The sequence below is a fragment of the Oryctolagus cuniculus genome, chromosome 11 (genome assembly GCF_051225735.1).
Source record: "Oryctolagus cuniculus isolate XC-2025 breed Fujian yellow rabbit chromosome 11, ASM5122573v1, whole genome shotgun sequence".
Lineage (NCBI taxonomy): Eukaryota > Metazoa > Chordata > Mammalia > Lagomorpha > Leporidae > Oryctolagus > Oryctolagus cuniculus.
The window spans coordinates 25,416,652-25,430,074 of record NC_142877.1 but is presented as its reverse complement, the minus strand read 5'-3'; the positions used below and the strand labels follow the sequence as shown (position 1 = coordinate 25,430,074).

General features: G+C 51.9%; 1 protein-coding gene and 1 long non-coding RNA gene across 10 annotated transcripts in view; one reads left to right on the top strand and one right to left on the bottom strand.

Moving 5' to 3' along the window:
- Positions 1 to 5,515: 5,515 nt before the first annotated feature.
- Positions 5,516 to 12,518, bottom strand: LOC127490962 (uncharacterized). Of its 3 annotated transcripts, XR_016215881.1 has the most exons (3): positions 12,307 to 12,518; positions 11,850 to 12,065; positions 5,516 to 6,117 (listed from the first exon to the last, which is right to left on the bottom strand). It is a non-coding gene; the product is annotated as an uncharacterized LOC127490962 (long non-coding RNA). The 3 variants fall into 3 exon arrangements; XR_016215882.1 differs by lacking the exon at positions 12,307 to 12,518 and having other exon boundaries at positions 11,820 to 12,291; XR_016215880.1 differs by lacking the exon at positions 12,307 to 12,518 and having other exon boundaries at positions 11,850 to 12,291.
- Positions 12,511 to 13,423, top strand: part of ASXL1 (ASXL transcriptional regulator 1) — a 68,650-nt gene continuing 67,737 nt past the window's right edge. For all 7 annotated transcript variants that reach the window (XM_089307198.1, XM_089307202.1, XM_051845106.3 and 4 more), the window contains exon 1: positions 12,511 to 13,044. In XM_089307198.1, coding sequence (XP_089163324.1) covers positions 12,988 to 13,044 — 57 coding nt within the window. In that variant the 5' untranslated portion in view covers positions 12,511 to 12,987. The remainder of the gene's footprint in view (positions 13,045 to 13,423) is intronic.

Genomic DNA, 13,423 nt, shown 5'->3' with positions numbered 1-13,423 from the left:
ATCCTAGGAAGCAGGAACGCCTAGCTAAGGTGGCCACAGTAAGGCTGCTGGCGTCCAGCACGTGGTGAGTGCTCTCTGCGTGGCAGCTGCTAGGATTATGAGAAAGCCCTTGGCAGAGCTGGACAGTGTACCGCCATGACCCAAGGTGACTGCACGAGCCTGTTGCCCTCACGTAAGCCTTCCTTAGCTGTCGTCACCTGAACCTCGCTCGGCCTCCAGGCCCCTCCCCTCCCTGTTGAAACGGCTGACTGTCCCGGTGTAGGCGTTCTTTCCTCCCTTAGCTGGCATCTGCTGAATGCCACATTGGGCCAGGCGCTCTGCTGGGTGCTGGGCCTATGAGCTGCAAAACCCAGGAGGAGTGTGGTTGGGAGTGTGCCCAGAGGGAGCCCAGGGCACGCTGGGCACCCTGTGGCCTGCATAGGAGAGCTAGCCAAGGAAGAAGCCTGGCTGCTGACTTTTGGTTTTATTCTGCCAGGAGCTTCTGGGCCGGGTGATAAAGTTGGCAGATGAATGAAGGCTACACAACATTCTTGTTTAACTACTATGTGGTAAAAACAAACATCTGCGCCATGGTTAAATGCATCCTCTGTGTCTAAGCTCTGCAATCAAACCAGAGAGCTGCAAGCTGCAGATGTAAGGATGTGCAGAGGAGCGAAGACCTCAGCACAAAAAACGCCTCCAATTGAAGACAGTGTGCTGCTAGCTCAGCAGAAGGCTGCAGAAGGAGCAAGGGGTTTGAACCCTGATAACTTGGGTTTGCACTTACCACCCAGGGGCGAGCTGTTCACCTCTGTGGGAGGATTGATACTGACCCTGTAGAGTTGCTGAAAGAATTAGGGAAACATCCGTCAAGGGCCTGGAGCCTAATAGGCATCATAAGAGGCATTATTGTTAAATCTTAATAGCAGTGTTATTAGTATCAGTATTAGTGTTGGTATCATCATGGAAAGAGCTCTGTATTAGTCAGACCTGTGTTCAAATCCTGACAGAGCCCGTGTAAGCTGCTTAACCTTTCTGAAAAACAGATAATACCTCACCTGAAAAACAGATGAATAATACCTCCCTAGGGGCTGGTGCTGTGGCATAGCAGGTAAAGCTGGTGTCTGCGGTGCCAGCATCCTATATGGGCACCAGTTCCGACCTAGTTCCCTGCTAATGTGCCTGGGAGGGCAGCAGAGGGTGCCCAGGTACCTGGGTCCCTACACCCATGTGGGAGACCTGGAAGAAGCTTCTGGCTCTTGGCTTCGAACCAGCCCAACTCTGGTCATTGCGGCCATTTAGTGAACCAGTGGATGGAAGATTCTCTTTCTCTCTCTCTCTCTGCCTTTCAAATAGATGAATAAATCTTAAAAAAAACACCTCCCTTGTACGATTGAGGTTGGGAATGACTGTGATAATGTGGAGTTTCTGGACTGTATAGGTTTTAAGTGCTACAGTATTTTAAAATCATAATGCAGTAAGTTTATTGAATGTTCTGATTATAAAAACTATGTTTTCATGGTGAAAAATTCAAGCATTTAAAGAATTACAGGTCACTGAAACTCCATTTCCCAGAGCTAATGATAATATTTAGATATCTCTTGGCACAAACTTTCAGCTTGCAATATAGGCTCATAGTATCTACTGTCCTGTTTTCACTTATTATAGACGTATATCCAGTTAATATATAGAAATTCATATTCTTTTTAATGGTTTTTTAGTCTTTGTTTTTAAGATGTATTTATTTACTTTGAGAAGGAGAGTTACAGGTAGAGAGAAGGAGAGAAAGAGAGAAAGGTCTTCCATCTGCTGGTTCATTCCCCAAATGGCCACAATATGGCTACAGCTTCTTCCAAGTCTCCCATGTGGGTTCAGGAGCCCAAGCACTTGGGCCATCTTCATCTGCCTTCCCAGGCCATCAGTAGAAAGTCAGATTGGAAGAGGAGCAGCTGGGACGTGAACTGGCACCCATATGGGATGCTGGCGCCACAGGTGGAGGCTTAGCCAGTACGCCACAGTGCCAGTCCCATGGCTGCTTAGTTTTGTACTGTAAGGTGCCATGGTTGATTTAATGTTCTTTTTGGTCATTGAAGAGTGATTTCCAGATTTTTACTATTTTATTCAATGGCATATTATGCAGTCTCAGACACAGGTCATGGTTCACTTGTTTCCTCACTGGGATAAATCACTGTAAGTGAATTACTAGATCAAAGTGTTTTCTTGTGTCCAAATCCTGATTCACTTAGAGCAAGCACAGTTGTGTCACTTTTGCTAGTCTGCCTCCCCGAACAACTGTGTGAGTTTGCACTCTTAACAGTATGTAGCTTGTGCCCATTTCCCTGTGTCCTTGCTAAAACTGAATTCTGGCAATCTTTTAAACTTTGCCAGTCTGCTCTATTGGGAAATGGTATGTCAATTTTGGTTTTGTCTGTAGTTTCCCAGAAAATCTTTTCAAATATTTAGTTTTCGTTTGTATCTTTTGTTGATAGCTTGTTTGGGCCATTGCTATTTGACTGTTCCAGGTGTTTCCTATGACTTTATTTTTTATTTATTAATTTTTTTTGACAGGCAGAGTGGACAGTGAGAGAGAGGTCGAGAGAGAGAGGGAGGTCTTCCTTTTCCATTGGTTCACCCCCCAGTGGCCACTGCGGCCGAAGCCAAGAGCCAGGTGCTTCTCCTGGTCTCCCATGCAGGTGCAGGACCAAGGACTTGGGCCATCCTCCACTGCCTTCCTGGGCCACAGCAGAGAGCTGGACAAGAAGAGGAGCAACCAGGACAGAATCCGGCGCCCCGACCGAGACTAGAACCCGGTGTGCCGGCGCCGCAAGGCAGAGGATTAGCCTATTGAGCTGCGGTGCCAGCCTCCTATGACTTTAAGAACTCTTCATTAATAAGTACTTTGTCGGGCTGGTGCCGTGAGCATAACAGGCTAAGCAGCCACCAGTGCCGCCGCCTCCCATTAGGTGCCTCCCAGCTGCTCCACTTCCACTCCAGCTCCGTGCTAATACGCTTGGCTAGGCATTGTGGCTATTTGTGGGTGAACCAGTGGATGGAAGATTTCGCTGTCTCTTCTTCTCTGTACCTCTGCCTTTCAAATAAAGAAATTTTTAAAGCAAACAAAAACAGCCCTTTATTCTACATGTGACAAATATTTCCTCCCTCTTTATTGTTCGTCTTCAACCTTGTGTGTGGTATTTTATCGCCACATGTGAATTTTTAATTTTATGTAGTCAAAGCTATTGATTTACTTGAGGGATATTTTTTAACTTCCATACAAAAGACTTCTAGTTCCAGGATTATAAAATCATTCACTTGTTTTTTCTTCTCACACTTTTACTGTTTCTTTGGCACATGTAAATCTTTAAGCTAGATGGAATTTACTTAATGAGGGAACTAGAGTTCCAGCTTAATTTTTCTCCAGACGCTAGACCCGTTTTGTTTATTGACTTCTACCTTTTCTCCACCAATCTGAAATGTCACCCTTATCATGCACCACGGTTCCTTATACACCTGGCTCTTATTTCTGCGCGCTGTTTGGTTTAATAGGTTTGTCTGCTCCTTCACTGAAATTGTACTGCTTTAGTTGTTGTAGCAACCTAATGCATTGGAACATCTGGTACACCAAGTCTCAGCCCGCTAATCGTCCTCAGACTTTCCTTGGCAGGAGAGCAGGCTGGTTAAATTCTCGGGGCTTGGGCTCAGCCACTGCGAGCTGTGGAGCTCTGCTTCCTCATCTGCATGGCGCCGGTAGCAACAGTGTTTACTGAAGAGGATGTGATGAGTAGCAAGTGCTCCAGCTGGGGCCTGGCCCCCGCTGTGTCAGGAAACAGCAGATCCTTGTCCTGAAAACGATATGTCTGTTTTTCCAGTTGAACTTTAGGATCATTTTGTCATCGAATCCCCCTGCGATCTTTACTGAGGTGACATTTGCTTGGGGGCTAATTAACACCCAGGTTACAGGCAAGCCCTGACCTCCACTGGTCCAAGACTTCACATTCCCCAGTGGTTTTACTCTTCGTCTTATAAAACCTGGACATTTTAGGTTAACTTATTTCCAGGTGGTGCATTATTTTTATGGCTCTTGTGAATGGTATCCTTTATCTGCCATTATTTCTTTTTTGTTTGAAAATTTTTGTTTATTTTTATTTTATTTTATAGAGATCTTCCACCTGCTGGTTCACTCCTCAAATGACCACAGTGGCTGGGGCTGGGCCAGGCTGAAGCTACTAGCATGGAACTCAATTTAGGTGTCCCACCGGGGTGGCAGGGACTCCAGGACTTGAACCACCACCTGCTGCCTCCTAGGGTGAGCATTAGCAGGAAGCCAGATCAGAAGCAAAGGAGCTGGCACTCAAACTAGGCACTCTGATGTGGGATGCAGGAGTCCCAAGCAGTGTCGTAACAGCTGCACAAAACACCCCAACTCTAGCATTATTTTCTTTTAAAAGATTTATTTACTTGAAAGGCAGAGTAATACAGAGGGAAAGGGAGAGACAGAGATTGATCATCCATCCACTGGTTCACTCCCCAAGTGGCTTCAATGGCTGGGACTGGGTCAGGCCAAAGCCAGAAGCCAGGAGCCAGGAGCTTCTTCTGAGTCTCCCTTGTCCTGATACAGGGGCCCAAGCACTAGGGCCATCTTCAGCTGCTTCCCAGGCACAATAGCAGGGAGCTGGATCTGAAGTGCAGCAGTCGGGACTCAAACTGGTGTCTAATATAGGATGCGGCATCACAAGCAGAGGCTTTACACACTGCACCATGCTGACCCCAACCAGCATTATTTTCTAATGAGATTATTATTAGAACATAAAATGTTAGTTTTGAACAGTGATTTTGCATCCAAACTAACTATAACTGCTGGGTTGAGAATATTCTCTCCCCTCTGCAGGGCCAGCTTCGAGACATCCGTCTCAGCTCTGACAGTGCCCCAGCTTTCTCCCTACTAGGGTGCTACTGCATTGGCTCTATCACTTGTAATCCATCCACATAACACAAGGACTGTGTAGAACTGGGCACGGCACCGGGCCTGCATCCCAGCAGGCCAGTGAATAAACTAGCAATACTGGACCTCACCTGGCTGACAGTGTAACTGGGAGCAGACAGCAACGTCATCACCAACGTTGCATTTTTCCTCGTTACATTTTGAAAGCAGCAGTGGGTACTGTGGAGGTGTGAGCACATCAGGAAACCCTTGCTGAAGAAATGGCATCCAGGAGGCATCAGGCAGTTCTGTAGTCCCTTCCTGCTCTCCCTCCCACTTTGCAGACCAGCCTCAGCACCCGGTCCTACTTGAATGAATCCATTTCGCAAATACTGATGAACACCTGCTCTGCACCGGCCCCTATTCTGTTGGGTCTGGGGCCACAGGGTTGAGTAAGAGCCAATATCTAAGCTTAAATCAGAGCTCTGTTTACTCTTGGTTGCAGGAGGCATTCCTTGCTCCTTAGCTGAGGATCCACCTGGCCCACCCTCCAACTTTGTTTCCTGCTGCAGCCCCACTGGACTGTTGGCTTCTTCCCAACTGAACATACTTGCATTTTGTTTTTAAAGATTTATTTATTTATTTGAAAAGCAGAGTTAGGGAGGGAGGGAGGAAGAAGCAGAGAGATCCTCCATCTGCTGGTTCACTCTCCAAAATGGCTGCCAACAGCTGAAGCTGGGCTGGGCCAAAACCAGGAGCCAGGAGCTTCTTCCAGTTTGCCCATGTGGCTGCAGGGACCCAAGGGCTTTGGGCCATCTTCTGCTGGTTTCCCAGGTGCATTAGCAGGGACCTGGATCAGAAGTGGAGCAGCTGGGACTAGAACCAGTGCCCATATGGGGTGCCAGCACCACAAGCAGCAGCTTCACCTGCCATGCCATAACACCAGCTGCATACTTGCACCTCAAACACACATCAAGGCTGCCCACGTCGTACTCAGCTGTTGCTGCTACCCAGAATTCCTTGAGCCACTCCTGTTTCTTCAGGCTTTTGAGGCCCAGCTAAAGTATCACCTCCTCTATGAAGTCTGCCTTCTCAGAGTTTATTGTTGCTTCGTGTACAAAAAGCTTGAAGATTATAGGTCTTAAAAATGTGTGTAGCTATTTGTTCCCATTAGAGTCAGTGGTCGTATCTTCGTGACACAATGGGTCCCTTAGGAACTGCAGTTAAAAGATCAGAGAAATGCAACATCACAATTAAAGGGGTAGAAGGAGAAGGCAGATGAAGGGGTACTGAGAGCAGAGGCTCTGACTGTGCACTTCCCGGGGGGCAGAACAGCGGGGCGGCAGAGGGTGAGCTCTGCAAGGCTGGGCTGGTGGGGTTTGAATTCTAGCTTTGGCATACATGAACTCTGCAAACTGGGACAAGCGGTTTACTTCTCTAGGCCTCAGAAAAAAAGGAGTACTACTAACAGCCACTAGGGTTTCTAGGAATTGGCTTCTGAGGGGCTGGAAACAAAATGAAACGTTTCATAGAACTGGGTGTTAAGTCTCCTAGAAAGGGGCCCATTGCTGCTTAACAGACGCCACACAAGGTAAAAATCACCCAGAAGGCAGGCATTATGTCTCTAATCAATTGCTGTGTTAAGAAATCCTTTCAAAACCCAGTGACTTAAAACATTGATTATCCCAGCATTCCTGTGGGTCTGGAATCCAGCTTATCTGGGGGTTCTGGCTCTGGGTCTTTCATCCGGTTGCAGTCAAGATGTTGGCCAAGGCTGACGTGATCTGAAGGCTGTGGCTACTGTCACGCATGCACACATAAGGCGGCCTGAGCACAGTGGCTGGCTTCCCCCAGAGCTTGTGACCCGAGAACAAGGTATGGCTACAGTGTCCTCTAAGATTTATTTATTTACTTGAAAGTCACAGTTACACAAAGAGAGAAGGGGGGGAGGGAGGGAGGTGTTTCATCCACTGGTTTACTCTAACTGGCTGCAATGGCTGGAGCTGCACTGATCCGAAGCCAGGAGCCTTCTCCGGGTCTCCCATGCAGGTGCAAGGGCCCAAGGATTTGGACTGTCTTCTACTGCTGTCCCAGCCCAGAGCAGAGAGCTGGATTAGAAATGGAGCATCTGGAACTCGAACCGGTGCCCATATGGGAAGCTGGCACCGCAGGCGGCAGCTTTACCTGCTACGTCACAGCACTGGCCTGCTATTTCTAAGATTTATTTATCAGAAAGTTAGAAAAAGAGAGGACAAGACAAAGAAGGAGAAAGAGCCTCCATTCATTGGTTCACTCCCCAAATGCCCACAACAGCCAGGGTTTCCATCCAAGTTTCCCAAGTCAGTGGCAGGGACCCGAGATGTTCTGCTGTTTTCCCAGGCACATCAGCAGGGAGCGGGATGGGAAGCGGGGCAGCTGGGGCTTGAGCCAGCGCTCTCACACGGGATGGCTCAAGCCACTGTGCCACAACACTAGCCCTCTGCAGTGTCTTTTCTTATTTATTAATTTGACAGGCAGAGTTAGACAGTGAGAAAGAGAAAGGTCTTCCTTTTCCGTTGGTTCATCCCCAAAATGGCCGCTATGGCCAGCACGTTGAAGCCAGCGCACTGCGCCGATCCGAAGCCAGGAGCCAGGTGCTTCCTTCCTGGTCTCCCATGTGGGTGCAGGGCCCAAGCACTTGGGCCATCCTCCACTGCCTGCCCAGGCCACAGCAGAGAGCCGGACTGGAAGAGGAGCAACTGGGACTAGAACCCAGGATGCTGGCGCCACAGGCAGAGGATTAGCCTAGTGAGCCGCGGCACCAGCCTGCAGTGTCTTTTCTGACCTATCCTCAAGCCACACATGGTCATTTCTATACATCCTATTGGTAATGCAGTTTAGCCCTATCCACAGTGGGAGGAGACTAAAAAGGATGTGACTTGTCAGGAGGCAGGAATCATGGGGTGCCATTTTGGAGACAGCTGCCACAATGCCTTGGAGGGACTTTGGCACAAGGGGTTTTGGGTTTAAACGTTGACTCCAGCAACAGCTCTGTAATTGAAGTGTCTGCATATTACTGGCCCTCTCATTTATCTTCCTCATCTTGCCCAGTGGCTGTGATAGTCAAGAGTTAAGGCCTGGGGGCCAGCATTGTGGCACAAAGGATTAAGCCAATGCACCAGCATCCCCTAAGGGCAACAGTTCAAGTCCTGGCTGCTCCACTTCCCATGCAGCTCCCTGCTAATGCACCTGGGAAAGCAGAAGATGGCAGTTCAAGTCCTGGCTGCTCCACTTCCCATGCAGCTCCCTGCTAATGCACCTGGGAAAGCAGAAGATGGCTCAAGTGCTTGGGCCCCTGCCACCAACGTGGGAGACCCAGATGAGGCTTCTGGCTTCAACCTGGCCCAGCCCTGGCTATTATGGGCATTTTGGGAGTGAAAAACCAGCAAATAGAAGATCTCTCTCTGGTTGTCTTTCAAATACAACAAAAATATTTAAAATTCCCTCTTCCTTGAGGGGGACCAGTCTTAAAAACAAACAAAAAAAGGAATACAGTGCAAAAAACCCATGGGGCCAGCATTGTGGTGTAGTGGGTTAAGCTGCCGCCTGTATCACCAGCATCCCAAACTGGGGCTGGTTCAAGTCCTGGTTGCTCTATTTCTGATCCAGCTCCCTGCTAATGCACCTGGGAAAGCAGTATAAGATGGCCCAAGTGCTTGTGCCCTTGCCATGCACATGGAAGAACCAGATGAACCGCCTGGCTTCAGCCTGGCCCAGCCGAGGGCCACAGTGGCCATTTAAGGAGGGAACCAGCAGTTGAAAGACCAATCTCTCCCTCCTGTTTTCCCTCTCTCTGTAACTCTGTCAAAATAAATTTAAAAATCCTTAAAAACAAAAGAGTGGCAAAGTTTCCTCCAGGGCTTGGTTCACTGAAGTGAAAAATAAAGTACTTTTTATACTTTGGACACAGACTTCTCATAGGCCAAGAGAGCTGGTGTTTAATGAGTGTCTACTGTGTGCTAGGTACTTTACAAAGATCCCATGTACTCCCATTGCCATCCTTTGAACTTGCTGTGTACCCTGTGGCCCAAATGCTGGCACTGAGTCAATGGTTGTTTTCATAACTTGCTGAGGGCCACACAGCCGGAGAAAGACTGCAGAGATTCAAACCCAGGTATGCCGGAGTCCAAAGTCTGTAGTGATGTGTTATTTCATGGTGAGGTTTGAGGGGTTTGTGTCATTTTGGGTGTCTGCTGGCAGTGTGTTATGTTGCTTGGATTCCTGAACGTCTGCTTTGCTCATAACTGAAGTTTGAAAACAGTGATTCATCCCCAACTGGGTAGGGCTCAGTATCAGCCCTGTTTATCTTACAGTGCCCCATGGCACCTGTGTTGATTTCCCAAGATATCTGTAATAAAAGCACTGTGATAAGAACAGAGAAATACACACCAAAAAATATACAGGTCTGTGTTCTGGTGCTTCTGGCAAGAAAATGAACTCATGACTCTCATTAACTTAGAAGCACAACTTTTAAGATTTAAGGACTAACGCCAGCTTTTAACAGACATCTTCTACAGTTCTCGGAGCGTGCTCTTTGCACTCAGCTAAGATGTCATTAGTTTCTGTTTGACTCTGCAAGGGCAGAGACTTTAAAATATTCTCGTCTGGATTTCCCCATGGATTGACCAAACGGTGAGAGCCAGGCCGGCTTTGCTGAAAGAAAGGCATTTCCACAGTGCGACAGCAGCTTGCTGCTGCTCTGAGAAGTTGTCATAGATTTAGGGACTTAACACAACATTCCTTTGTACCTCACACTTCCTGTGTGCAGTGTGGCCGGCTGGCCCTCAGCTCTGAGCGCCACAGGGCTGAAATCCAGGTGTCTGCGTTCTTTCTTGGAGACTCTGGGGGCAAAATCTGCTTCCTCACGCATTCAGGTTGCCAGAATTCCGTTGTCTCCATTCCCCTGTAGCACCGAGAAGCTCTTGGCCCCTGGCTTCACGTGGCCCAGCTCTGGCTGGTTCAGCCATCTGGGGAGGGAGCCCGCAGATGCAAGATCTCTTTCTTTCTGTCTCCTCCTCTCTCTCTCTTGCAAGTAAATCCTTTTTTTTTTTTTTTTTTTTTTTGGAAAAACAAGAAACCAGCAACAGTGGATTGAGTTCCTGTCAAACTTCTGCCTTCCTCTTCTGCTTTTAAGGATCCTGTGATTAAACTGGGCCCTATTTTAAGATCCTGAATTCATCGGCAGAGTCCCCTCTGCCATGGAATAGAATGGGTCCCCAGGTTCCAGGGAGCAGGGCTTGGATGCTGAGGAGGCAAGAGAACACTATCTGCCCACCACAGTGCCTATACGAAGTCTGCATATCTTAGAGTGAATCTTCTTTACTTACTCCTTGGAAGTCAGAGGGGCAGGAAGCTGCTCTATGACACTTGAGGGGCAGGCCTCTGGCCCAGGAGTTAAGACTCCTGTCAGGAGGCCCGCGTCCCATACGGGAAGGCCTGTGTTCAGTGGTCAGCCCTGTCCCACACCGGAAGGCCTGCGTTCAGTGGTCAGCCGCGTCCCACACCGGAAGGCCTGCGTTCAGTGGTCAGCTGCGTCCCACACAGGAAGGCCTGCGTTCAGTGGTCAGCTGCGTCACACACGGGAAGGCCTGAGTTCAGTTAGTCAGCTCTACCTCAGAGTCCAGTCCCTGCTGACGTGCAGCCTGGGAGGCAGCAGGTTGGCTCAAGAACCTGGGGAATACAGACCAAGTTCTCAGCTCGGGGCTTTGGCCTGGCCCAGTCCTGGCTGTTGTCAGCGTTTTGGAAATGAACCAGCAGATGAGAGTGCACTCTCTGCCCATCTTAAAAAAACCAAAAACCAGACGTTTGAAACAGGCCAAATGACTTGTCTTAGACTACTTTGTCAACTGTGAATCGAAACAGCCTTGGTACAAAATTGAGTCAGGTGGTTTGGAGGGGAGGGCTGTTCCTTCTCCCTCCCTCATGAGGTGAAGTTAGAAGATCTAAAGCATTTGGGGCCTGTGTCGTGGCGTAGCGGGGTAACCCACTGCCTGCGCCTCCAGCATCCCACGTGGGGACCGTTCTGGCTCCCAGCTGCTCCACTTCCAATCCAGCCCCCTACAAACACACCTGGGAAAGCAGCAGAAAATAGCAGAGTGGGATGGAATTCCAGGCTTCTGGCTTGGCCCAGGCCCAGCCCCAGCTGTTGCAGCCACTTAGGGAGTGAACCAGCAAGTGGAAGGCTCTACCCCTTCTCTGTGAATTCTTTCAAATAAATTAAAAAAAAATCCTCAAAATAACAGTGCCTTATTGCTTCTTCTACTCTCTGCTCACTCGCAGGGCCCTGTTTGCTGGCCACTGAGAGGCTTCTGTGTGGCCAGTGTTAGGGCAGGACCACTGTAGCCCTCGGGGTTAGCGGGAGGGCTGCATGGTCACGGTCTCCCGCCAGCCCTGGCCCTCTCCCGCCGGCCAACAGGACAGAGTGGAGGGTGTGTTTCCTCAGCCAGAAACACTTTTCAAAGGCAGCGCCCACCTTGCTTTCACAAGTCTTCTTTTAAAGAGCTGGCCATTAATTCAATTCAGAACTGATTCAAGAAAAGCAGCTGGACACTGGTAAACAAATAACCACAGAGAGCCTGTGTGCCGCAGAGCGCTGCAGCTCATCGCGCCCAGGCTCAGTGAGGCTGGTACTCGGCCCGCAGCCGCTCGGTTGGTAGGCACAGCTGCCATTTATTGAACATTTGCTCGGTGCTAGCCAGGAGCCAAATCACATGGACCCAACGATGTGAAGGCCCCCCTGCCATCTCCCAGGTGTTTTACGTTCACTTTACTCCCACTGACGCTGTGAGATACTAGACTAATGCAAATCAGAAAACTCAGGCTCGGGGAGGCGGAGCCCCTCGCCGGGCCGCAGGCCCTGAGCTCTCTCCAGGGTACTTACTGCCTCTAAAAAGGCCACTCAGGCGCCTACCGGTCAGCGAGGTCCCGGCGTCCAGCACCTGGCGCTCTGCGCTGTGGGTGCGGCCCCCGCCGACAGCGGCGCGGAAGCCCGGCAGGAAACGGACACCTGGCTGGGCCCGCCAATCCTGGGGCAACCGTTTCACCGCTATGAGTGTCTTTTCTCATTATTATGCGGCTCTGAGTCATTTAGGGGCGGACCAAAAGGGAAAGTCCTGCCTCTCGTCACCTACGAGAAATGTGGGTGAGCGGGAGCTGCCGGCCCTCGGTCCCCACCCTCACCGGCTCGCCGGCCCCACCGCGAAAAGCGCCGAACGGGTTAAGCGTGGTAGGGGGCGACCAGCCACCGCCCCTTCCCAGCATCACCTCCCAGAATCCCTCGGGGCCCAGCCAGTTCCCGCACCTCGCGAGACTCCGCCCAGTCCCTTCCCCGAACGACTGCTCGGCTCCCCCGCCCCCCCGTTGCTTACCGAGCTCTGCGCGAAGCGGGGGACGGAAGGGGGAGGGCGGAAAAGATGGCCTCGGGGCATGCCGGGAACTGTGGTCCGAGGCCTTCGCGCAGCCATACCCTTCCGGAGCGGGGGAGGCCAGGGAGGCTGCCGGGACTACGACTCCCAGCCGCCCTTTCGGTTTGTTTTTGTTCAAAAAAAAAAAACCCCACACTCCCCCTCCTCACTCTTCACACACACTCTCACACACCCACGGCGGACACGCACGCACCCGGGCGCCGAAGAGAAAGCCGCGCCGCGCCATCCCGCCCCGCCGCCAGTCCTGTCTCCGTCCCTCAGCAGAGCGGGAAACCGGAGGCCGGAGCCGTGACCTCTGACCCCGTGGTTATGCGGAGCCGCCGCATTCCTTAGCGATCGCGGGGCTGTTGCCGCCGCCGCCGTGGGTGACTGACGCAGCGCGGGCGCGTGGAGCCGCCGCCGCCCCTCCCCCACCGCCGCCCTCGCGCCGGGTCTCGCGCCAGCCGGTCCCCAAGCACCCGCTCCGTCTCCCCGGCCGCACCCGAGTCCTCGCGCGCCGCCGCCGCCGCCGCCGCCACGCGCCCCCCGCCGCCGCCGCCGGCCCAGCCCCGCGCCGCCGCCGCCCCAGCCCGCCCCGCCCGGAGGTCCCGCGTGGAGCCGCCGCCGCCGGGGAGGAGGAGGAGGATGAAGGACAAACAGAAGAGGAAGAAGGAGCGCACGTGGGCCGAGGCCGCGCGCCTGGTGAGGCAGGCAGCCGCCGGGGCTCCGTGGGGGGCGTGGGGGGTGGGCTGTCCGCGCACCCCCCGCTGGGCGGGGGAGGGGTGAGGCCCTGCCCACCGCGCGAGGGGGCGGGGCCGCCCTTGCCGTAGGAACCGGACGACACCCCCACCCCACCCCCGGTGCGGGCGTCGGGTGGGGAGCGGTCCCCCGCCGGGACGGGCTGTGGCGCCTTTTTCTGCACGCCCCCCCTGAATTCCTGCGGAGGGGCGAGCTGGCGGGCGGCTCCTCCCCCTCCGGGCGGCGGGGCCCCAGCCTCCCCTCCCCCACCGCGGGCAGCGTCTGGGGGTCTGCGGAAGAAGCGCCGTTAATTCGCCCGGGGGAGTTAGGTTTCGGGAAGGGG